This window comes from Oryctolagus cuniculus, chromosome 12 (genome assembly GCF_051225735.1).
Source record: "Oryctolagus cuniculus isolate XC-2025 breed Fujian yellow rabbit chromosome 12, ASM5122573v1, whole genome shotgun sequence".
NCBI classification, from domain to species: Eukaryota; Metazoa; Chordata; class Mammalia; order Lagomorpha; family Leporidae; genus Oryctolagus; species Oryctolagus cuniculus.
The window spans coordinates 53,942,044-53,968,591 of NC_142878.1; the positions used below are offsets into that span (position 1 = coordinate 53,942,044).

General features: G+C 44.4%; 1 protein-coding gene across 1 annotated transcript; it reads left to right on the forward strand.

The window, feature by feature from the left end:
• The first annotated feature begins 408 nt into the window (after positions 1-408).
• LOC100352789 (calcium and integrin-binding protein 1) lies at positions 409-2,888 on the forward strand. The gene has a single exon (XM_089309994.1). The coding sequence runs from the start codon at positions 2,072-2,074 to the stop codon at positions 2,645-2,647; it is 576 nt and encodes a 191-aa protein (XP_089166120.1). The 5' UTR covers positions 409-2,071; the 3' UTR covers positions 2,648-2,888.
• Positions 2,889-26,548: the final 23,660 nt, after the last annotated feature.

Sequence of the window (26,548 nt, forward strand, 5' to 3'; positions counted from 1 at the left end):
TGGGGGGTTGCCACGGTAACGGCAGAGGCTGGGGCGCTGAGGGGAGCCTGGGAACCCGTGCCACTGGAAGGGAGGAGGTGAGAGTTTGGGGAGACCTATGGAGCGAATGTTCACGTGACACAGCACCAAAGAGAGAAACACCACAGGACGCCCGCAGAGGGCTCCCTGTCAAGTATTCATCAGCACGGGGCAAGTACGTCATGTGCAGAAAGTCCCCAAGGACAAGGAAGGAACAAGTGGGGACTGGTCAGTACAGTGTCCAGTGCTCGCATAGGCTAAGCACCCTGCTGGTTCCCACCAGTCAGACTGGAACTCATGGGGTGTTGGGTGGGGTATTCAGGAAGGTCTATAGTGGTGAATAATTAGCCTAACAAATCATGAAAGCATGACTCAAATGGATCAGGCTGTTGCCAAGAAGTTTTAATTGCATCCCAGAAGCAAAAAATATTCATAGGAATATAAAAACATGCAGTACCCAACAGTATAAAATTTACAGTATCTAGTACTCAAACAAAGATTATTAGGGATGTAAAGAAATGGGAAAACATGACCCATAAATGAGAAATAAACAACCAATTGAAACCAATCCAGAATTGACACAGTTGTTAAAATTATCAGGGAATCAGGCCGGCACTGTGGCTCACTTGGTTAATCCTCCGCCTGCAGCACTGGCATCCCATATGGGTGCTGGGTTCTAGTCCTGGTTGCTCCTCTTCCAGTCCAGCTCTCTGCTGTGGCCTGGGAAGGCAGTGGAGGATGGCCCAAGTGCTTGGGCCCCTGCACCCGCGTGGGAGACCAGGAAGAAGCACCTGGCTCCTGGCTTCGGATCGGCGCAGCGCCAGCCGTGGCAGCCATTAGGGGAGTGAACCAACGTAAGGAAGACCTTTCCCTCTCTCTATTTCTCTCTCTCTCTCTCTCTCACTCTCACTATCTATATCTCTACCTGTCAAAATAAATAAAAAAAATTATCAGGGAACCACATTTCAATGGTTATTATACCTGCATTCCATATGCATACCAAATAAAGATAGGAAGATATAATAAAGAGACTAGGATAAAAATTCTGGGGGTCAGTGTTGTGGTGCAGTGGATTAAGCCACTGCCTGTTCTGCTGGTATCCCATGTAAACGCTGGCTCAAGTCCTATTACTCCACTTCCAATCCAGCTCTATGCTAATGTGAAGCTAATGGGAAGCAGCAGAAGATGGCCCAAATACTTGGGTCCCTGCCACCCATGAGGAGACCCTGGTAGAATTTCAGGCTCCTGTCTTTAGCTTGGCCCAGCCCCAGCTTGTTGTGGCCTATTGGGGAGTAAACTAGCAAATAGAAGATGGATTCTCTCTCTTTCTCTCTCTCTCTCTGAAATAAAATTAATCTTTAAAAAAGAAGCTTCTAGAGATAAAAACTACAGTGTCTGTATGAAAATACACACTTCAACTAACAGCAGATGAGACATTAGGGAAGAAAAGATCAGTAATGAACTTGGAGGCAAAACAATAAAAATTATATATATATAAAAAAACACCCTAGAGAGAATGAAAAGGAATAACAAGTAATGAGAAGAGCAGGAGTGAGCAATGGCATTCCATCAAGAAGCCTAATATATGGGTAATGAGTTTCTAAGGCAAGGAGAGAGAGGGACATTAGAAAAAAAAATTTAACATTGTCAAACTGATGAAAATAGTAAATCCACAGATCCAATAAGCTCAATGGAATAAGCACAAGAAAAAGAAAACTTCATAAAAACATTCTATAATCAAATTGTTCAAAACCCATGATAAAGAGAAAATCTTGAAAGCATGCAGAGGAAAATGATATGTTACATACAGAGACATAAAGATGACAGCGTATTTCTCACAGGACACAGTGCAAACAAGAAGACAATGAATGGCTCGCCGGCTACGCCCGCCTAGGAGCGCCTGGGCGCTTTAAGCAGGGGCGGGCCCAGGGGCGGCAGCCCCGGGCGGTTGCCGCGGGGACGGGGCGGGGACGCGGCCCGAGGGCGGAAGTGAGAAAGTTGTCGGCGTCCGGAGGAAGAGTCGTCGGGACGGATCGGTGCGCGCGACGCGACGATGGGGGGCTCGGGCAGCCGCCTGTCCAAGGAGCTGCTGGCCGAGTACCAGGATTTGACGTTCCTGACGAAGCAGGAGATCCTCCTAGCCCACAGGCGGTTTTGTGAGCTGCTGCCGCAGGAGCACCGGAGCGTGGAGGAGTGCCTACGCGCACGGGTGTCCTTTGAGCAGATCCTCAGCCTTCCGGAGCTCAAGGCCAACCCCTTCAAGGAGCGGATCTGCAGGGTCTTCTCCACGTCCCCAACCAGAGACAGCCTGAGCTTCGAGGACTTCCTGGACCTGCTCAGCGTGTTCAGTGACAACGCAACCCCAGACATCAAGTCCCACTACGCCTTCTGCATCTTCGACTTTGACGATGACGGAACCTTGGACAGGGAAGACCTGAGCCGCCTGGTCAACTGCCTCACGGGCGAGGGCGAGGACACGCGGCTCAGCGCTTCCGAAATGAAGCAGCTCATCGACAACATCTTGGAGGAGTCCGACATCGACCGGGACGGCACCATCAACCTGTCAGAGTTCCAGCACGTCATCTCACGCTCACCAGACTTTGCCAGCTCCTTCAAGATTGTCCTGTGACAGCAGCCCCCACGTGTCCAAGAACCCGTCCACTGTGGAGCTGCGGCCAAGGGGTACACCTGTGGTGCCAGGGCCGGCCATGCCGGCCCAGCCTGGAGCCGGCACCGTGCCGTCTGGGCCTCGGGCAGGGGAGAGTGCGCCTTGTCAGGGCCTCTCCCCTTCTCACTGCCATCAAGTGCTGTTTCTACTCAACAGTAATAAAGATTTAGAAGTTCTGAAAAAAAAAAAAAAAAAAAAAGACAATGAATGGTGCACCATCTTTAACATACTTGAAGGGGAAAAAAACCCTGCCAACCTGAAATTATAACTAAACTTGCTAAGTTATCTTTCAAAAATGAACATCAGAAAAAGACATCTTCAGACATTGAGTAGCTGAAAGAATTAATCACCAGCAGAACAACACAATAAGAAATGTTAAAGAATATCATTAATGTACAAGTAAAATAATGGATAGCAATCTGGATCTATCAAAGGACCTAAAAGTACAGAAATGCTAGCCACATGGGTAGAAGTGAAAGATTATTTTTCCTGTTATTTAAATATCCTTAAATGGACTATTTAAACCAAAAATTATAACCATGGTTGTGGAGTGTATAACATAGAAAAGGGTAAAATGCATGACAACAGCATATAGGATGGAAGAAAAGAGAAGCCTACTACGTAATGTGGTGTAGTATCACTGGAAGATAGACTGAAAAGCTAAAGGTGCGTACCACATGCTCTAAAGACACCCATAAAAATGACAGAGTTATAGATAGTAAGCCAATGAGAAACATAAAGTGGACTTACAGAAATATTCAACTAATTGGAAAAAGCATAAATAGGAAATGGAACACAAAACACATAGGACAAATGGAAAACAAATAGCAAGATGATCAATTCAAATCTAAGCATGCAAGTCTCACATTAAATGAAAACTATTTAAAGAAACCAATTAAATTCAGAGATTGTCAGATTTAGATTAAAAAACAAGAACCAATTATGTGCTTCCCACAAAAAAAATGCACTTTAACTATAAAAACACAAATATATTAACAGTAAATGGATAGAAAAAGACATACCATGCTGTCAGCAGTCAAAAATAAACTTTTACTGGCTGCATGATTGTCAGGAAAAAAGTGTACTTCAGAGCAAAACAAAAATGTTAACAGGCACAAAGAACATAATTTGATAATGATAAGCAGACACATTTATAAAGAGGATGGAACAATCCTAAGTGTTTGTGTACCTATTAACAGAACTTCAAAATACAGGACACAAAAACTGAGGAACTAAGACAGGTGTGGTGAGTTAAGCCACTGCGTGGGAACCCCGCATTTCTTATCAGAGTCTAGTTTGAGACCTGACTACCCTGCTTCCATTCCTGCTAATGTGATCCTGGGAGACAGCAAGTGATGGCTCAAGTGTTTGAATCCCTGCCACCCATGTGCAAGACCTAGGTGGAGTTTCAAGCTTCTGGCTTTGGCAGGGCCCAGCTCTGGCTGTTGTCGGTGTTTTGAGAGTAAACCAATAGATGGGAGATCTCTCTCTCTCTGTTGCTGTATCTTTCAAATAAAAATAAACTCTAAAAACACTGAAGAGAGGCCAGTGCTTTGGCATAGCAGATAAAGACACTGCCTGCAGTGCCGGCATCCCATATGGGCACCTGTTGGAGTCCTGGCTGCTCCATTTCTGATCCAGCTCTCTGTTATGGCCTAGGAAAACAGTAGAGGATGATCCCAAGTCCTTGGGCCCCTGCACCCACATGGAGACTAAGAAGCTCCTGGCTCCTGGCTTTGGACCACCACAGCTCTAGCTGATGCGGCTATCTGGGGAGTGAACCATTGGATGGAAGACTCTCTCTTTTTCTCTCTCTTGTTCTCTGCCTCTGCCTCTTTGTAACTCTACCTTTCAAATAAATAAATAAATCTTTTTTTTTTTTAAAAAGAGTTTCAGTTTAAAAAAGAGTAATTTACTCCTACTTAAAGACAGATTGCCTTACATGTAACAGCTACACACAAAAAATTATAAGATTGTTCTTGGTTTTACAATGACAAAGAAAAACATTGATATTCTCCAATTGAACAAGGCATGCAAGGGTTTTTTATGTTGCTGTTTATTTCTTAAAGCAATGAGAGAAAAATTACTTACTGGAATATAAAGAGCAGAGCTGAATGCACATGCTGATGATGGAGAAGGCAATTTTTCTTTTTTTAAAAGATTTATTTATTTATTTGAAAGGCAGAGTTACAGAGAGGCAGAGGCAGGAGGCAGACAGAGAGAGGATTTCCATCTGCTGGTTCACTCCTCAGATGGCTGCTTCTGCTGGAGCTGTGGTGACCCAAAGCCAAGGGCCAGGAGCTTCCTCCGGGTCTCCCATGCGGGTTCATGGACTTGGGCCATCTTGTACTGCTTTCCCAGGCCACAGCAGAGAGCTGGACCGGGAGAGGAGCAGCCAGGACCAGAACTAGCACCCATATGGGATGCCGGCGCTGCAGGCAGAGGCTTTACCCACTACACCACAGCGCTGGCCCCAGGGATATTTTCAAAGAACCAGTATTTTCCCCCTTCTATCTCCATCTGATGTTAATCAAAAGGTACCATTGGCCATCTAGTAAAGAAGAAAAAGAAAAGGAGGAGGAAAAGAAAATGGAAAGCATGCAATATGCTTGTGCAAATACACCTGTGGCTTTATGTACAATAAGGAATGGAGAAGAGGAAAAATTAAAGAATAGAAACAACTATAGTAGTCAGGATGTGATGGAACCAAATTGTGGTTTTCTAATTGAGGATGTATTCTTGGTCTGGAAGAAAATGGTCTGATACAAAGCATCAGGTTCTATTTTTAGTGGGCACCTCCTGCCTGTTGGTGGGACGTGGCGAGTGTAGCTTCCTCCTCCATGTCCAACCGTGCATGTGGGTCTGTTTCATTGATTAGCTACCTGTCAAATTGGAATCTTATCTGCCTCATTGACAAACCCTGACATTCACAGTAGGCTTTCATGGGTTTACTAAGGGGTGCAGGCCTCTTCATCTTAAACTGCACCACAGAACTATTCTGCAAATTAATGTGAACACTGTTCTCAGTCTCTTGACTCCTTCCTGGGGCTTGTCATTGACCACGGTGGGTGCTGGAGTCTCCTCAGCCCTGACTGCACAAAAGAGGTACCAAGTCTGTACCACAAGCACACAAGCAGCACCAGGAGCAGCAGATTTGACTATAATCTTAAAGGGCAGGAAGGTCCTCTGCTCTAATCTAGGACACAAATGTATACTGGGTAATTGCATGTAAAGGCAATTCAGGGGAAAGATGACTGTGGAGTGTGTCTTGCTAGCACAACATCAGTGGTGAGGAGCTCCCAGGGGGTGGGGCTGCCTCACCCTCTCACCACGTGAGAGGTTAAAGTCAGCGGCAGGCTCTGATCCCCAGACTCAGTGAGCCTGGCCGTGTCTTTATTGTTCTGTTGAAGTCTTGTGTCCCGGCTTTCAGAGCAACAGCTCTGCCACCAAGTCATGGGCTTTGCTGGAGTTAAATGGTTGGCTGAAGAACATCTCAGGCCACTGCGAAAGAGGAAATTCTCGGGTGTTTGATTGCCATCGAGTAGCCCCTGGTGCCTGGAAACTGTAAACTACTGATAAGTCTTTGGGAAGGAAGACCAAGTCCAGTACAAGCACCCTACCAGCAGGCAGGGTGCCTAGGACACAGAGAATTCTAGCAAGTTAGGAAAGCTCTGTCTGTGGCTGCAAGTGCCCCATGGCTCATGTTTCTTTAACTGTGGTTTAAGACCACCTGTTTCAGAATAATCACATTTTGGGGTCCAGATAATGGTGTTTTGGATCAAATTTATTGCAGCTGGGAGCTGGAATGTGCACACATCACAAGCTTCTCCAGTGAGCCTTGGGCAAGGCAACTCACTGTTTAAGACCTGTTGTTTGAAGACGCTCACTGGCTGCTGGTTCTGAATACCGACAGGTGCTGTCACTGAGCTACCAGTGGAGGAGGGCAAGGAGCAAGGTATAAATAAGCACCTGGCCTATCCCTCCTCACCTCTAGGCCCCAGGCATTTGCTCTCTCTCCTAGACACTGTACTCCCTAGTATTTTATCCCTCACGATAAGACTAGCTTTACATTTTCCTACTTTTCACTTACAGGTACAAACTGCAGCCAATAGAAGTAGTGGTTACTTCAGCATCTTTTGAAAAAACTGTCAGGGTTGCCAATTTCTCTTTAATCCCTTCCTCGTCCAACTCTCTCTCTCGTGAAAAATTTTGAATTCAGTGCATACCATGGAAGAAAGATGGTAGAAAAGAGTGGGAAGATAATAATAAACCTGGAGGCTCGGATCAGCTCTCCACTGTATTAATCACTGCCCTACCCTATCACCCCTCATACCCACTCAGGAATAGACTCGCTGCCTCACCTACACTATCCGAAGCATTGGACACAATCATACTTTTCTCTGCTTTTGTATATTCTTTTAATCAGAGAGATACTTGGGGAGATGCTTGCAGACCTGACACCCAAACGGAGCTGTTTATTGAGGAAAGACGATGTGAAGCTGAGTCACAAGAAATTCTGCTCTTAGCAACCCTAACAACCATCCCTCCACTTTCTTGGAGTTCCTGTGAGTTATTTGCATCCTGGAAGTTTTGCAGTCATTTCTCTGAGTCCTGTATTTTTCCTTGAATCTGAGTTGGCTTTTTGACATCAATGATGCCAATGCTATTTATAAACCAAAAGAAGAATGTCCACATTCAGCAATATTGGGGTTTATCATGAAGCAATAGGTGTTGGGTTAAGGTAACTAAATGTTGCATCCCAGTGACATGAAATCAATCAAAATTGTACTCCATGGGCCCTAAAAGCTCTATGTTCAATTTTACCCTCATATTTTGAGTGTCTTGATTTTATTAGGGCGTATTACCTCTCCGGGCATCACTAAAAGCTTTTTTCTTGTCACTCTTCACAGAATTCTATCAACAGACAGTGCCTCCATTAGTTACCTGACAGCTAAATTTAGTTAGCTGTATATCCAGAATCTTCTGCTCTGATAGTTTGATGGTTCTGGGAATTCTGCCAATGGTATTAATTTGAATCTTTGCCTTCTCAATATGGCTCTTTCCTTTCCTGAATCCTCCCATCATCTTTCACAGGATGAGGTGACTCACTTTTGTCCTTTGAGGTCCTACTCAGTCATGTTTGCTGGCTTCAAAGTCTCTTCACCCGAGAGAATTTGCCGATGGGCATGGAGTGCTTTAACCAACTCTGGTACATTGAGGTAATTCGGGAGCAGGGATGGTATAGGAGTCAATGGAGCAGAGGACAGCATGGTGTTTCGTGACATATCCACAACCTTGTTCACTCCCTGAATAGGAAAGGTATTTTACAAAGCCTCCATCTTGGAGACAAGCTGTCCCTTTGCTGCTGACTCCAATAGCCCCTGAGTCCCGGGAGATTCTGTTCCCTGGACATGCCAGTGCCTTCCTGCATAATGGATGGCACAGTCCCCTTGCTGATTTCCCCAGCTGCAAAGTCTCAGTTTGCCCTTTACAGTATCCCCATCTCTCTACATCCTCAGCCCTTATCATCTTCAGAACCCACAGCAGGGGCTGGCAGGTGCTGGGCACACAGGGCTAGTATGACAGCTTGACAGTTAACCACCTTCAGCCCTCTGAGGTCCTGTTTAGCCACCCTTACTTAGCACATGTCTGTGCTGGTTGGTGGTAGGTTGCCTGCTAAATTTTGTTGTTGTTGGTTCATCTCATTGGTTGTGTATATTTGGGTATTATATTCTGTCTCCCAGTGAGAATAATCACAGTTAAATTTCTTGAACTTTCTCAGTAAGCCAGAATTTTTCAAGATTCAACTCACTGAATGTTTAAAACAATCCTTTGAGGTAGGTACTATTACCCCTACTTTTCAGATGAGAAAACTGAAACTTAGAGGGATTATGTAGCATTCTCAAGGCTGCATAGCAAGCTAAGGGTGAAGTCCTAGCTTTGAACCTCGGCAGTCTGATGCCAGAGCCTGTGTGCTGTAACAATTCTAGAATACAGGCTTCCAGAGGCCAGGCACTCTTGAATTCCAGACAAGGAGTAAACAAAGCTAAGCACATTTAAAACAGTGAATGTGTATTTGTATGTGACTGTTTCAATATTTCAAATATTTGGTGATCCCCAAGAGACCAAATTGTATATATTTCTTTTACATTGTCCATTGTATGGAATGCATTTTGCTTTGTATGGAATGCTTACTAACCAACCAACCAGAGAAGACCCTCTCTATGACAGTGGTCCAACTACAAAGCCGAGTTTCTTTGGTAAGACTAATCTTCAGAAGGCTGCACTTAAGGCAGAACTAAGGTGATGAAGCCACCCAGTGTTCAGCCTCATTTCCAGCAGCGCTCTCTCTCCACACCCCAGAGCACCACAGAACATAGGGGAGACAAACCTGAGCCAAGGGACTGAGTTTGAGCTCTTGGGTCTCACCAGTGATGCCCAGCTGCAGAAGCTGCTCTTTGTGGTTTGCTGGGCATGGACACCCTTGCCCTTCCGGGGAACCTGGTCTTGCTCTTCCTGACCCACATGAGCACCACCCTTGCACAGCCCATGTACTCCCTCCTGAAGAGCCTCTCCTTCTTGGGTTTCTGCTACTCTTCCAGTCATCCCCCAGACCCTGGTGAACTTCTTGGCCAAGAGGAAGGTGGTTTCATATCTTGGCTGCACGGCTCAGATGTTCTTCTATAGAGGCTTTGCCACCAGTGAGTGCATCTCATTGCTGCCATGGCCTATGACTGCCACGCTGCTATTTGTAATCCACAGCTCTCCCCAACTGTCATGTCTCCTGAGGTCTGTGCCTCTGTTTGTGGGATCTTACAGCGTGAGATTTCTCAACTCTGATCCACACAAGCTGTATCTTTAGTCTGCAATCCTGTGGTGCTCATATGGTCACTCACTTCATCTGTGATGGACCTCCCATCTTGTCCCTGTTGCATGTGGACACCTCGCTCATCATTGTTGCTGGTTACAACCTTTTGAGCTGCACTCCCACCATCTTAATCTCCTACTTGTTAATCCTCATCACCATCCTGAGAATGAACTCAGCCCGGGGTAGGTTCAAGGTACTTTCTACCTGTGCTTTGCATCTCACTGCTGTCAGCCTCTTCTTTGGAACAACACATTTTATGTACCTTACCTGTGCCCTAAGTCCAGCTACTCCCTGACCCAAGGTTACATTGTTGCTGCAATCTATACAGTGGTGATTCCAATGCTGATCCCTCTAATCTACTCTTTGAGAAACAAGGATATGAAGGAAGCTTTAAGAGAAATTCAGGACAGGAAAATAATAGGATGATCTTCGCAACTCATTACCACATATGTTTAGAAAGCCTGGGAAATTCACCTTGCGTGTGCTGCCCTCAGCACACTGCCCTGCTCCCCCCGTGACTAGTGGGCATGCCCCCTCGTCTGCAAGTGCTTCCGCAGCCACCTGCTATGGGAGGAATGGATGATGTCATAGGACTAGGAAGTAAGAAGGAAGTGTCTGCCTGCTGCAAAATTGGACCATTATCAAGATTTAGGTATGCCTTTGATCAGAGGCTTCCTTTATATTTCCAAGTCTGTGACTATTTGATGAGGTTATTAGAAACAGACATTTCTATTCTTTACAATAAAGTTGTTTTAACAAACTCGAAGACCTTGGTTGCTGGGGGATATTCCTACCTCTTCTTTGCAACTTCCCCTTTGGAAAAATTGGCTCCCTGATTAGAAACACTTTCTGATTGCTTAGTAAGTTGAATGATAGTGTAACAACATCTTCAAAAGTTCACGTGATGTCTCAATACCTTTGTTTACTTTTTCCTGGCCAGTCATTTGGCTACTTTCAAACTGGATAAACTTGATCAAGTTGTTTAATTTTTCTGAGTCAGAGGTCTCTTGTAGCAGTTCTCACAATGGCTTGTCCCAGTGAGGCTTTTAGTCTTGCTCATTTATAAGTTGTGATTGGATTGGAAATTAAATTAAATTTTTTGTTAAAAAATTTTTTTAAATGTATTTGAAAGGCAGAGAGAGACACACACACACACACACAGATGGATCTTCCATTCTCTGGTTCACTCTCCAAATGCCCTTAAGAGCTGTAGGTAGTCCAGGCTGTGGCCAAGAACTTGAAATTTAATCCAGGTCTTCCACACACATGGCAGGGACCCAATTACTTGACCCATTACCAGCTCCTTCCAGGGTGTGCAATAGTAAGAAGCTGGAATCAGAAGCTGAGCTGCAAGGGGCCGGCACTGTGGCGTAGCAGATAAAGGCACCACATGCAGTGCCGGCATCCCTTATGGGCACTGGTTCGAGTCCTGGCTGCTCCACTTCTGATCTAGCTCTCTGCTGTGACCTGGGAAAGCAGTAGAGGATGGCCCAAGTGCTTGGGCCCCTCACCCACATAGGAGATCTGGAAGAAGATCCTGGCTCCTGGCTTCGGATTGGCACAGCTCTGGCCATTGTGGCCATCTGGGAGTGAACCAGCAGATGGAAGACCTCTTTCTCTGCACTCGGCTTTGCTGATGCAGACATCCTAAGTTCCTAAGTGGTGTCTTAACCATTGTGCCGAATGTTTGCCTCCAATTTCAATGTTTTTCAATAAAACGAGTCATGTAGTGGGAGGTCACTCAAGCATGATATTCCTGGGTTTCTGTACCCATTTATTCCCTTCACCTCTGGGACAGTGACATTTCATTGAGAAATTTGTGGGGGAATAAACTAGGCATGTGCAGCTTAGGCCTCTCATAAGGGGAAGCGTCCTGCCTTGGTCCAGTGTAGCTGTGCCTGAGTCAGCAAAGTTGGCCAGCTCTCTGGAGCTTGGTTTCATAAAGAACATTCTCCCACAGATACAATCCATGTATCTGATGCAGCCTCTATCAAAGACACAGTTGATATTTTGCCCTCATCTGATTACATTTCATTCTTTTTCTAAATCACTCAGAAGAGTGATGCTATGTACTGATGCATCCTCACAACGATCCCAACCATGAACTTGCTCCTGGATTTTCATGGATATCGTACCTTCTATTGTAAGGCTTACTGTTAGCCTCTGCTTATTAATGCTGCTCACATGCAGACGTGATGATTTCCTGTTAGTGCCAATCAGAGATTTTACTGGAGGCAGTGTGTGCTGCTGCTCAGAATGTCTGCTCCAGAGATGCTCAACCTGAGTTCAGATCCCAGCTCCATCAATGCCTAAATGCGTGACACTACTGAACCCTGCTGAGCCTTAGTTCCCTCCTCTGTAAAATAAGAAAAATAATAACCGCAGAAGTACAACTGTTGTTAGGAGAATTAAGTTAATGCTAGCAAAGCACTTAGAACAATGCCTGACACATGGCAAGCATTTAATAAACATCAGCTGATGTATTAGAAATGGCTGCTGGCTTTTATCCAATGCCTTTCCAATAACTCTCAGGATAATCAGATGACCTTCCTTGTTTTTTTTTTTTTTTTTTTTTTTAAAGATTTATTTATTTATTTGAAAGTCAGAGTTAGAGAGAGAAGAAGAGGCAGAGAGAGAGAGAGAGGTCTTCCATCCACCGGTTCATTCACCAATTAGCCACAACAGCTGGAGCTCAGCTGTTCCGAAGTCAGGAGCCAGGAGCTTCTTCTGGGTCTCCCACATGGGTGCAGGGGTCCAAGGACTTGGGCCATCTTCTGCTTTCCCAGGCCATAGCAGAGAGCTGGACTGGAAGTGGAGCAGCTGGATCTTGAACTGGTGCCCAAATGGGATGCTGGCACTGCAGGCAGCGGCTTTACCCACTACGCCACAGCGCCAGCCCCCTCCTTTATTTTGTTCCCACCCACCGTGAATTGAAGACATGTTTCTTAAACCATTCATCTGGAATCCTACTTGGTCATGAAATTATTTTCTTTTAATAGATTATTGAATTGGATACACAAGTATTTCATTTGGAACCTTGGCATCTATATTCAAAGATAAAGTGGGTTTGTTTTTTTTTTTTTTTGTATTACCTTTATTATGTTTTAGTATTGAGGATAAGCTAGTTTAATGAAATGTATTGCAGTTCTTCTTTTCCAACAGTGTTGAATAACTTGATTCAGATAAGAATATTTGTTCTTCAAAAAGGATGTACACGGGGCAGGTGTTTGGGCACTGCAGTCTAAGCTGCTGGTTATTATGCTGGCATCCCATGCAGGGCACTGGTTCAAGTCTCAGCTGCTCAGCTTCTGATCCAGTTCCCTGCTGATGAACCTGGGAAGGCAGCAGAAGATGGCCCAAGTGCTTGGGTGCTGGACACCCACATGGAAGACCCAGATGGAGTTCCTGGCTCCTGGCTTTGACCTGGCTCAGTCTCAGCTGTTTTGGACATTTGAATCAGCAGGTGGAAGCTTGCTCTGTATCTCTCCCAATCTCTATCACTCAGCTTTCAAATAAATAATCTTTAAAAAAAAAAAAACAGAAATGATATATACTGAACTGTAGAACCATCTGATACAGATACCTTTTTAGAAGACAGATCTTGGGAGTGGGCACAAAGTTGAGTAGTTGAGACACTGAATGGGATGCCCACATTTCATATCAGAGTGCCTGGGTTTGATACCAGCTCTGCTCCTGATTCCAGCTTCCTGCTAATGAATACAGTGGTGATGGCTCAGATAATTGCCACCCATGCAGGAGACCTGGATTGCCTTTCTGTCTCCTAGAATCAGCCACAGTCAGGGCCAATTGTGGGCATTTGGGGAGTGAACTAATGGATGGAAACTCTTTCTGTCTCCCTATCTCTTGGCCTCACAAATAAATTAAAATTAACATTTAAAAAAGATAGATCTTGGAGCTGGTGCTGTGGCATATCCTGTAGTGCTGCCATCCCATATGGATGCTGGTTGGCATCCCAGCTGCTCCACTTCCGATCCAGCTCTCTGCAATGGCCTGGGAAAGCAGTAAAAGATGGCCCAAGTCCTTGGGCCCCTGCACCAGTGTAGACCTGGAAGAAGCTCCTGGCTCCTGGCTTCGGATCGGCACAGCTCCGGCCGTTGCAGACAATTGGGGAGTGAACCAACGGATGGAAGATCTCTCTCTCTCTGCCTCTCCTCTCTCTGTGTTACTCTGACTTTCAAATAAATAAATAAATAAATAAATAAATAAAAATTTTTTTTGACAGGCAGAGTGGACAGTGAGAGAGAGAGACAGAGAGTCTTCCTTTGCCGTTGGTTCACCCTCCAATGGCCCCTACGGCCGGCGCACCGCGCTGATCCGATGGCAGGAGCCAGGTACTTCTCCTGGTCTCCCATGGGGTGCAGGGCCCAAGCACTTGGGCCATCCTCCACTGCACTCCCTGGCCACAGCAGAGAGCTGGCCTGGAAGAGGGGCAACCGGGACAGATTCCAGCGCTCCGATTGGGACTAGAACCCGGTGTGCCGGCGCCGCTAGGTGGAGGATTAGTCTAGTGAGCCGCGGCGCCGGCCAATAAATCTTTTTTTTAAAAAGCTGTAACTTTAGGCCGGCCGCAGGGGCCATTGGAGGGTGAACCAACGGCAAAGGAAGACCTTTCTCTCTGTCTCTCTCTCTCACTGTCCACTCTGCCTGTAAAAAAAAAAAAAAAAAAAAGTTGTAACTTTATTAAAAAATAGATTTTAATTTTTATTATTTTAGTTATTTCTCCTGCTTATTAAATCATTTTGATTATTTCTTTTTTGCTCAAAAATATTTGCTTCTCCAGATTTTCAAATTTATTACCATGGGGTTGCACATAATATCCTTTTTTTTTTTTTTTGACAGATAAAGTTAGACAGTGAGAGAGAGAGAGAGACAGAGAGAAAGGTTTTCCTTCCGTTGGTTCACCTCCCAAATGGCCACTTTGGCTGGCACTGCGCCGATTCAAAGCCAGGAGCCAGGTGCTTCCTCCTGGTCTCCCATGCTTGGCCACTCTTGGGCCATCCTCCACTGTCTTCCTGGGCCACAGCAGAGAGCTGGACTGGAAGAGGAGCAACCGGAACTAGAACCCAGCACCCATATGGGATGCCGGCACCACAAGGTGGAGGATTAACCAAAGTGAGCCATGGCGCTGGCTCCCATAATATCATCTTATAATTGTCATACTTGTCCTATAGGTTAGCACCGTCCACACTGGACCTTCTAGTTCTCTCCAGATGGTTTATTACATTTTTGAACAATTAAAAAATTTCTGGGTCCTGTGTTGTGGTACAGTGGGTTAAGCCACCTTCTGCAATGCTGGCATCCCCTGTCAGAGCACCATTGGAGATTCAGTTTGAGTCCCAGCTGCTCTACTAATGATCCAGCTCTCTGCTAAAGCAGCGGAAGATGGCCAAAGTATGCGGCCCCTGCCACCCATGTGGGAGAGCAGGATAGAAGTCCAGGCTCCTGTCTTCAACCTGGCCTAGTCCAGCTGCTGCAGCCACCTGGGGAGTAAGCCAGCTGATGGAAGATCTCTTTTTCTCTGTCTCTCCCTCTCTGTCATTCAGCCTTCCCAAAAAAATCCTTTCCCATAATATGAGAGAAATGGCTTAAGTGGTCTGTATCTTCTGGACTTTCATATTCTGAGACAATTTTTTAAAAAAGACTTATTTAGTCCCAGCTGCTCCACTTCTGGTCCAATTCCCTGCTAACGGCATGGGGAAAACAGTGGAGAATGGCCCAGGTGTTTGGGCCCCTGCACCTATGTGGGAGAACCAGATGAAGTTCCTGGCTCCTGGCTTCACCCTGGCCCAGTGCTGGCCTTTGCAGCCACCTGGGGAATGAACCAGCAGATGGAAGATCTTTCTTTCTGTGTCTCTCCTTTTCTCTCTGTCACTCTGACTTTGTAATGAATAAGTAAATCTTAAAAGACATTGACTAAGGATATACAACCTGTATATCTTCCTAGTAAGTCTATATTTTGTGGGATATATTCCTGTGTGCACCATCATCTGTTCTCTAGCCTAGATCGGTCTCTTTAGGGGCATCTCAGAAAAAAAAAATTTTTTTTTAACATTTAACATTTGTGGGGCCGGCGCTGTGGCTCACCGGGTTAACGCCCTGACCTGAAGTGCCGGCATCCCATATGGGTGCCGGTTCTAGTCCTGGCTGCTCCTCTTCTGACCCAGCTCTCTGCTATGGCCTGAGAAAGCAGTAGAAGAAGATGGCCCAAGTCCTTGAGCCCCTGCACCCATGTGGGAGACCCAGAAGAAGCTCCTGGCTTTGGATTGGCGTGCTCCAGCCGTTGCGGCCAATTGGGGAGTGAACCATCAGATGAAAGACCTCTCTCTCTCTCTCTCTCTTTGTCTCTCCTCTCTGTATAACTCTGATTTTCAAATAAATAAATAATTAAAAAAAAACATTTAACATTTGTTAGTTTGTTAAGTTCTGTGAAAAACCTGACTGGAAATTTAATTGTGATTGCACTGAATTCTGGCTTGATGAAATTTATATCTTTTATATATTATATATGTCTCTTCACAAACATGATAGAGCTCTACATTTTTCAGATTTTTTTTAATGTACTTGGTTAAAATTTTATAATTTTGGTCACATATTTTGTATATCAAAGGACCTCATATTTTGTCAATTGATGTACCTTAATTTAAAAAAAATAATATATGACTCAGGGCCAGGTAAAGCTACCACCTGCGACACTGGCATCCCATATGGGACCAGTTCAAGTCCTGGCTGCTCCACTTCTGATCTAGCTCCCTGGTAATATGCCTGGGAAAGCAGCAGAGGATGACCCAAGTGCTTGGTCCCCTGCACCCTCGTGGGAGACCTGGAAGAATCTCCTGCCTCCTGGCTTTGGCCTGGCCCAGCCTTGGCCACTACGGCCATTTGGGGAGTGAACAAGCAGATGGAAGAGATCCCTCTCTCTCTCTCTCTAACTTTGTTTTTCAAATAAATAAATCTTAAAAAAAAATTGTAGTTTTAGTATCATTAAGTTCTATGTATATTCTAATTTTTATTATAACTTATTCTTTAATCAATGAGTGTATTTTTTCAATTTTCTAATATTGAGCATTTATGAAAAATCTACAACTAATATGACACACAGGAACTTCAAAAAATGATGGAGAATGTAATTAAAATGTAAGTTTGTTGTGGTGTGAAAAATCTTTGAAATGTATACATAGAGGGGTCTTTTAAAGTTCATGGAGGGGCCAGCGCTGTGGCATACCTGGTAAAGATGCCATCCATATGGGTTGCTCCACTTCTGATCCAGCTCTCTGCTTGGGCCTGGGAAAGCAGTGGAAGATGGTCCAAGTGCGTGGGCCCCCTCATCCAAATGGGAAACTCAGAAGAAGCTCCTGGCTTCTGATCTATCCAGCTCTGCCCATTGCAGCCATTTGGGGAGTGAACCAGTGGATGCAAGACCTCTCTCTCTCCACCTCTGCCTGTCTGTAAACTCTGACTTTCAAATAAATAAATAAATCTTTAAAAAAAATAGCAGGATAGATTTATAAAAAAAAGTTCATGGAAAAGTATATTATGAAAAATTAGGCATAATTTTAATTTTTTCACCAATGTAAACTTATCTTTTAATTCCATTTTTTTCTCACAAACTTTTTGAAGTACTCTCATCTTCATGGTGAAATAAAGTTTTCTCCTTAAGATCAAAACAAGGCAAGATGTTAGCTATTGCCACTTCTATTTAACATTGTACTGGAGGTTGGATCCACTGCATTAAAGAAATAGAATCACCATGTTCCTAAAGTTGTAATTATGAAACGTATGAAGTTTGTATTCTTTAAATAAATGTTTCTAAGGAACAAAAAAAAAAAAAAAAAAAAAGGAAAACAACACATCTGCAGCGAAAAGGGAAAAGGGAAATTGTCTTTATTTGCAGATGACATGATCTTGTTTGTAGAAAACCCTAAGTAATCTACAGAAAAGGCTCAAACATGGGCTGATGCTGTGGCACAGTGGGTTTAAGCCCTGGAGTGCAGCACCAGCATCCCATATAGGCGCCAGTTAGAGTCCTGCCAGCTGCACTTCTGATCCAGCTCCCAGCTCATGAGCCTGGGAAAGCAAAGGAGGATGGCCCAAGTGCTTGGGCCCCTGTACCCATGTGGGAGACCTGGAAGAAACTCCTGGCTCTTGACTTTAGATCAGCTCAGCTCCAGCTATGGCGGCCATTTGGGGAGTGAAACTACCAGATGGAAGACCTCTCTCTCTCTCTCTGTCTCTACCTCTCTCTGTAACTCTTTCAAATAAATAAAAATGTCTTATAAAAAATAAAAATAATTTTTAAAAAGGCTCAAATTCATGGTATTCCACAATACAAAATCAATGTAGAAAGATTAATTATATTTTTATGTTAGTAAGCAACAATCCAAAGACAAAATTAAGAAAAAAAATTCACAATAGGGTTCAAAAGAATTAAAATTTAGGAATAAAATTAACAAAATAAATGTCAAGACTCATATGGAAAACCTTAAACTTTGCTGAAAAAGTTAGAGAAGATTTGAATAAATGGAGAGATATTCCGTGTTCATGGATTGGAAGAGTCAATATCATAAACATGCAGTACTTTACAAATTGATCCATAGGTTCAATGCAATCCCTAGGAAAATCTCAGAAGGTTTTCCTTTAAAAATTGACAAGTCGGGGGGGAATTTGGTCTAGTGGTTAAAATGCTGCTTGTGGCCGGTGCCGCAGCTCACTAGGCTAATTCTCTGCCTGCGGCACTGGCACCCCGGGTTCTAGTCCCGGTCGGGGTACCGGATTCTGTCCCGGTTGCCCCTCTTCCAGTCCAGCTCTCTGCTATGGCCCAGGAAGCCAGTGGAGGATGGCCCAGGTCCTTGGGCCCTGGAAGTACCTGGCTCCTGGATTCGGATCAGCACAGCACGCCGGCTGCAACGTGCCAGCCGTAGCGGCCACTTAGGGGGTGAACCAATGGAAAAAGGAAGACCTTTCTCTCTCTCACTGTTAAAAAAAAAAAAAAAAAAATGCTGCTTGTGATGCCTACAAATTGGAGTGCCTGGATTTGAGTCTCTGCTCTGGATTCCAGGGAAGCAGCAGGTAATGGATCAAGTTGGTTGGGTACATGACACCCATATGGGAGACTTAGGTTGAGATCCTGGCTCCTGGCTTTGGCCTGACCCAGCCCTGGCTATTGCGGGCATTTGAGGAGTGAACCAGTGGGTGGGAGATCTCTCTCTCTCTCTCTCTCCCCCTCCCTCCCTTCCTTTCTTTCTCTCTCTTCCTCTTTGTCTCTATCTCTCTGCTTTTCAAATAAATACAACTTAAATACAGCTAAGTAATATTTTAAATTTGCAAGTTAGACCTAAGATTTATTTGCAAATTCCAATAAACCAGAGGTACTTAACAATTTTGAAAAAAGGACAAAGTTAGAGGGATATATATATGATTTTTAATCTTTTGTAGAGCTATAGTTATTAAAATAATAGGGCAGTGGCATCAAGACTATTATAAAGGTTAATGGAACAGAATTAAGAATCCAGAAATAAACCATTGGATTTGTCATCAATTGATTTTTATCTGAAAAAAGAAAAACACAAAAGACCTGTACACTGAAAATATGAGTACTGCTTAGAAAAATTAAGAAGACCTAAATAAATGTGGATACATACCAAGTTTACTGGTTATGAGATTTAATACTTTTTAAAAATTTATTTATTTTACTTGAAAGAGTTACACAGAGAGAGGAGATGCAGAGAGAGAGAGAGAGGTCTTCATCTGATGGTTCACTTCCCAATAGGCCCCAATGGCCGGAGCTGCACTGATCTGAAGCCAGGAGCCAGGAGCTTCTTCCGGGTCTCCCATGTGAGTGCAGGGGCCCAACAGCTTGGGTCATCTTCTACTGCTTTCTCAGGCCACAGCAGAGGGCTGGATAGGAAGTAGAGCAGCCGGGACTTGAACCAGAGCCATATGGGATGCCGGCACTGCAGGCAGTGGCTTCACCTGCTATGCCTTAGCACCAGCCCCAGAGATTTAATATTTTTTTAAAGATTTATCCATTTGAAACAGAGTTAAGAGAGGGAGAAGCAGAGGCATATTTATATTTATGTTTATATTTATATTTATATGAGAGAGAGAGAGGTCTTCCATCTGCTGGTTCACTCCCCAGACGGCCACAAGCCAGAAGCTGCATCCAGATCTCCCATGTAGATGCAGAGGCCCAAGCACTTGGACCATCCTCTGCTGCTTTCCCAGGCACTTAGCAGGGAGCTGAATTGGAAGTGGTACAGCCAGGACTTGAACCAGTGTTCATATAGGATGCCAGTGCTGCAGGTGGCGGCTAACCTGCTGTGCCACAGCACAGGCCTTGAGATTTAATATTGTTAAGCTGTAAATACTCCCCAAGTAGATTTGAGAGGTAGAGTTACAGGCAGTGATTTGATTCTTAGCAAATCAAAATTCCAGCAGGTTTTTATATATATTGACAAATTGATTCTAAAATTAACAAGGAAATGAAAAGGACCTAGAATAGCCAAAGCAACTTTGAGAAGGAAAAACAAAGGTGAAGATTTAACAATAATTGATTTTATGAATTATTATAAAGTAATTAAGGGAGTCTTGTATTACTATAAGGATGGACAAAGAGATCAATGAAACAGGCTCACAGATATGGGGACAGCTGAATTTTCACAAGTGCCAAGGCAATTCAGTGGAAAAAGGAAAGTAATTCAACAAGTGATATTTTAAGAAATGTTATCTAGGTAGGGGCCAGTGGTGTGGCACAGTAGGTTAATCCTCTGCCTGTGGTACCAGCATCCAATATGGGCACCGATTCTAGTCCTGGCTGCTCCTCTTCCAATCCAGCTCTCTGCTATGGCCTGGGAAAGCAGTAGAAGATGGTCCAAGCTGTTGGGCCCCTACACCCACGTGGGAGACCCAGAAGAAGCTACAGACTCCTGGCTTCAGATCAGTTCAGCTCTGGCCGTTGAGACCATTTGGGGAATGAACCAGTGGATGGAAAACCTCTCTCTCTCTTTTTCTCTGCCTTTCTGTAACTCTGCCTTTCAAATATGTAAATAAATATTTAAAAAGGGAAATGTTATCCATGTGCATAAAAATAAACTTTGATTCACACCTCATGCCATAAAAAACAATTATGAGTGGAGCATAGACTTAACTCTAAAATCAAAGACATCTCTTATTTATAAACACTGTTCATTTTTAAAACATGGTTTATTTTGATCATTAAATTTTTTGATAATCTAATATGTTCTTAATTTTTTTATCTACAGTTGGTGATATTGACTTATAGACTAAATTCTTCAGTGCTTTCTTCTCATTCTCATCCTGTTTTTACCCCCAGAGTTTGTGCTCCAGAATCCACTATGTTCCCTCAAGTTCTTTTCTTTGCCTTCTACTGTGCTCTTCATCTATAACATTCTCCTTCCATTTACTTCCTTTGAAAATCCCTAGATAATCTTCAGGTTTTCTTCACAAATTTTACCTTTCTGGTACTCATCCTTTTGCCAAGGATCCATCTGTAGACTTCTATCAAAGCAATTATCTCAATTTACTTTATAATTATAAGATAATTTCTCTCCTCCACAAGAAGGCAGGGACAGTTTCATTTTCATCTCTAGCATATAACACCAGGCGTGGCTTATAATTACCCAAATAATTTGTCCAGTAATTAAGATGCGCTTTAATCTACAACATATTCCAGGTCCCTTTCTAGGGTTACAACTATTATCAAAGAATTGGCAGTAAATTAGCCTTCTATGAGTTGTGCAATTTGGGGATTAAAGATACCGCTAGGCCAATATCTCCTTTCCATAGCAGGGCAGGCGTGATAACTGCAGGAATTTGGGAAGACCCAGAGTGCTCCTGTGACTGCTACTATAGGAAATTAGCTCAGCTTGCTGGTTCCTTCTTCTAAAATCAGACCTGGAGAAAACAGTAACTGAAAGGGAAGCCTGAACACCATTAATTAACCATCATCACCGCTATCTCTACTGGAAACCCCTAGAGAAACTGCAGTCTGTTTTGGACTAGAGTGTATGGGAAAGGATGGGGGAAAGGGAGAGGAGGAAGACTGATGGTGGTGGGGGTGGGGGGGATGGGAAGGTGGGTCTAGAGTCTGAGTACAAGGTAGCAGTGAGAGAGTAGGTGGAGAAAAGTTTAAGGTTCTGCTTTTGCCTTTCTGAAGATTTGCTGTGGGTCAAGCATTGCCTGCCCCTTCACACTAAAGCTTGAGACAACATTCTAGACCACCAGGATGGTATCTATGAGGGGATATAGCAAAGAGCTCCAATACACTGCTCCTTTTTTTTTTTTTTTTTTTTTTTTTTTTTTTGACAGGCAGAGTGGACAGTGTGAGAGAGAGACAGAGAGAAAGGTCTTCCTTTGCCGTTGGTTCACCCTCCAATGGCCGCCGCGGCCGGCGCGCTGCGGCCGGCGCACCGCGCTGATCCGATGGCAGGAGCCAGGAGCCAGGTGCTTTTCCTGGTCTCCCATGGGGTGCAGGGCCCAAGCACCTGGGCCATCCTCCACTGCACTCCCTGGCCACAGCAGAGAGCTGGCCTGGAAGAGGGGCAACCGGGACAGAATCCGGCGCCCCGACCGGGACTAGAACCCGGTGTGCCGGCGCCGCTAGGCGGAGGATTAGCCTAGTGAGCCGTGGCGCCGGCTCAATACACTGCTTCTAATAGCTGCATAATACTCCATTATTTTATTTATTCACTCTACCAATACTGGTGTACAGCACTGGTAGAGTGACATTTGGAATGTCTCCAAATTCCTTTTCAATATTTCTTCAAATTATTTAATTTTCTGCTTAAGTCAGCCAGCTAGTTTCTGTCGTTTATAAGTGTTAGACCTAATCACCTGTGGAAACCAAACTTGAAGAAAGGAGAGGCTTAGGAGGTTATTGCAATAAACCTGACCATGATGGCATGGCACAAATACCAGAGGTGTAAGAGGTTATAGGATTAGGGAGATATATTGGACGCAAGTGGGACAATATTCAACCATGACCCCTAGGTTTTTACCAGTGCACCTGTGTGAACAACAGTGTCACTAATTGTGATGGAAAAGAATGAGACCACAATTTTTTGTTTTTCAGGGTGCAATTAAAAGCTCTGTTTTGGGGGCTGGTGCTGTGGCGCAGCGGCTTAAAGCCCTTCCCTGAAGCATCAGCATCCCACATGGACACCAGTTCAATACTCGGCTGCTCCACTTTCGATCCAGCTCTCTGCTGTGGCCTGGGAAAACAGTAGAAGATGGCCCAAGTCCTTGGGATCTTGCACCCTCATGGGAGACCCTGAAGAAGCTCCTGGCTCCTGGCTTTGGATTGGCACAGCTCTGGCCACTGCAGCCAATTGGGGAGTGAACCAGTAGATGGAAGACCTCTCTCTCTCTGCCTCTCCTTCTCTCTCTAACTCTAACTTTCAAAATAAATAAATAAATCTTTAAAATTTTTTTTTAAAAGTTCTGTTTTTTAACCCCTGAAAACCATTATTCTATTCTCTACTTCTGTAAGATCATTTTTCTAGAATCCACAGGGGAGTGAGATCATATGATATTTGTCTTTCTGTGCCAAGTTTATTTTACTTTTTTTTTTTTTTGACAGGCAGAGTGGACAGTGAGAGAGAGAGAGAGACAGAGAGAAGGGCTTCCTTTTTTCGTTGGTTCACACACCCACCACCACCACCAATGGCCACTACGGCTGGCGCACCATGCTGATCTGAAGCCAGGAGCCAGGTGCTTCTCCTGGTCTCCCATGCGGGTACGGGCCCAAGCACTTGGGCCATCCTCCACTGCACTCCGGGGTCACAGCAGAGAGCTGGCCTGGAAGAGGGGCAACCCAGACAGAATCCAGTGCCCCGGCCAGGACTAGAACCCGGTGTGCTGGCGCCACAGGCGGGAGGAATAGCCTAGTGAGCTACAGCACCGGCCCATACTGTTTTCTATAATGTTATAGTAGTTTACATTCCCACCAACAATGTGCAAGGGTTTCCTTTTCTCAAAATCCTTGCCAACATTTGTTGTCTTTCATCTGTTTGGTACCAGCCAATTTAACAGGTGTGAGGTGATAGCTCATTGTGGTTTTAATTAATTTTCCTTGAGGATTACTGGTATTGAGCATTTTGTCATATACCTGTTGGCCACTGGTATGTCTTTTTTTTCCCCAAAAATATTTGCTCAGATTCTTTGCTCATTTAAAAAAAAAGTTTATTTTTATCAACTTGAAAGCAGAGAGAGAGAGTGAGCTGCTGGTTCATTCCCCAAATGCCCACAACCTAGGTCAGGCTAAAGCCAGGGGCTAGAAACTTCATCTAGGTCTCCCATATGGGTGGCACGGCCCAAGCTCTGGAGCAATCATCTGTTGCTTCCCAGGCTGCATTAGCAGGAAACTGGATCAAGAATGGAGGAGCCAGTACTCGAACCAACACTGTGATACGAGATTTGGGCATCCCAAGTGGTGGTTTAACCTGCTGTGCCACAATGCCTGCCCCCCCTTATCAAAAAAAATTAATGTGATTTATTTAACCTATTTGAAAGGCAGAGACAGAGATAGAGAGGTTACTCCTACCCACTGGTTCACTCCTCAAATGCCCACAACAGCAAGAGTTGGACCAGGTTGAAGCTGGGAGCTGGAACTCAATCCAGGCCTCCCTTACACACAGCAGGGACCCAAATACTTGAGCCATCACCTGCTGCCTTCTAGGGTTTGCATTAGCAGGAAGCCAGAATGTGGAGCAGAGCTGGGACTCGAACTCAGGCACTTAGATGTGGGACAAAGTGTCTTAGAGTCCTATCCTGAAGAATTTCCTCAAAGAATTGGAACAAGAGATGAAACAGGGCCTTACCTATGTGATCTTGAAGACATAACACAGTCCGAGCAATGGCGACCAAGGGGTGAAAGTGGCCCAGTGAAAGCAAAAGCAGGCCAGTCAAGAGCAAAGGTCATGGAAGCAGTTTTTGGGAAGCTTAAAGGATTTTGCTTGTTGACTTTCTGCAAGACCAAAGAATGTTAACATCTTGTTAGGAGAGTATTCTGAGAAAGTTAATCAAAGCTTTTGCAGAAAACAGCCAGGAGAGTTTCCCCAGAAAGTTCTTCACAAAGACAGTCCTCTCATTAAACTAAGGCAATTTGCAAGAGTTTTGATGGGGAATCATATGGCATCTACCTTATGGCTATGATTTGATTACTTCTAACATCTTTTTTGTTTCCTAATTTTTTTTTAAGATTTATTTATTTATTTGAGGGGTGGAGTTATAGGCAGAGAGATACAGGGAGAAAGGTCTTCCGTCCACTGGTTCACTCACTAAATGGCTGCAATTGCTGGAGCTGGGCTGATCTGAAGCCAGGAGCCAGGAGCCCTTTTGGGTCTCCCACATGGGTGCAGGAGCTCAAGCACTTGGGCCATCTTCTGCTGCTTTCCCAGGCCATAGCAGAGAGCTGGATAGGAAGTGGAGCAGCCGAGACTTTAACCAGTGCCCATATGGGATGCTGGCGCCATAGATATAAACTTAACATACTATGCCATGGTGCCGGCCCCTGGTTTCCTAATCTTAAAAAAAAAAAAAAAAAAAAAAAAAACAAACAAACAAAAAACACACACACACACACATTTAAAGGGTACTCATGTTTCCTCAGTTAATAATATTAAAGAGTCTACAGTTACATGAATAAATTCCCAGGACCCTCAGTTCTTTAGGGGTGGCCTAACTGGCTGGAATCATCATTTGCAAAATTTCTTTAAATAAATGTTTGAAAGTCAGAGAGACAGAAATCTTACATCCACTGGTTCACTCACCCTACATGCCCACACAGTCAGAGCTAGGCCAGATCAAAGCCGGGAGCTAGTAACTTAGTCCAGGCCTCCCACACCACTGGCCGGGACTCAAACACTTGAGCCATCACCCTCTGTCTCCTAGAGTGCACATTAGCAGGAAGCTGTAATTGGAAGCATAGCTGGGATTCAGACTTAGGTACTCTGATATGAGATACAGGCATTCCAACCTCTACTCCAAATGCCTGCCCCAACAATTTAAGTTTGATTGCAAAAACCACAACCCTATACTTTAAGCCCTAGAATTTTGAATTTTTATATTGTGACTTACATCTTTGTTATTGCATACCCCTTAACAAATTAATGCAGTTAAATTTTTTTTAAATCATTTTTTAAAGATTTATTATTTGAGAGGCAGAGTTATAGAGAGAGGGTAGAGACAGAGGTCTTCCATCTGCTAGTTCATGCTGCAATGGCTGGAGCTGGTTCGATTTGAAGCCAGGAGCTTTTCAGCTCTCCCACATGGGTGCAGGGGCCCAAATACTTGGGCCATCTTCTGCTGCTTACCCAGACGCATTTGCAAGGAGCTGGATTGGAACTGAAACAGCTCGGGGCGGGGGAAGGTAGGGGGAGTGGCGCTATGGCATAGCGGGTAAAGCCGCCACCTATAGTGCCGGCATCCCATATGGGCACTGGTTCCACTCCTGGCTGCTCCACTTCTGATTCAGCTCTCTGCTATGACCTAGGAAAGCAGTGGAAGATGGCCCAACTCCTTGGGCCCCTGCACCCGTGTTGGAGACCTGAAAGAAGCTCCTGGCTCCTGGCTTCGGATGGGCACAGCTCCGGCTGTTGTAGCCAACTGGGGAATGAACCAGCGGATGGAAGACCTCTCTCTCTCTGCCTCTCTTTCTCTTTCTGTCACTCTGACTTTCAAGTAAATAAATAAATCTTTTAAAAAAAGAAAAAAGGAATCAGCTGGGACTCAAACTGGTGCCTATGTGGGATGCTGGGGCCCCAGGCAGCAGCTTTACCCACTATGCCACAGTGCTGGCCCCTTTAGTTTTCATTTTTAATAGCTTTGTCTTTCAAGATTCACACTAAAGATATACCTGATATATGGACCATCATTGCAGTGTTAGAATATTCTGAATTTGACTGTGTACTGTTACAAGTTAATTTTAAATGTTCATATGTTTTGGTGTCACTAATTAG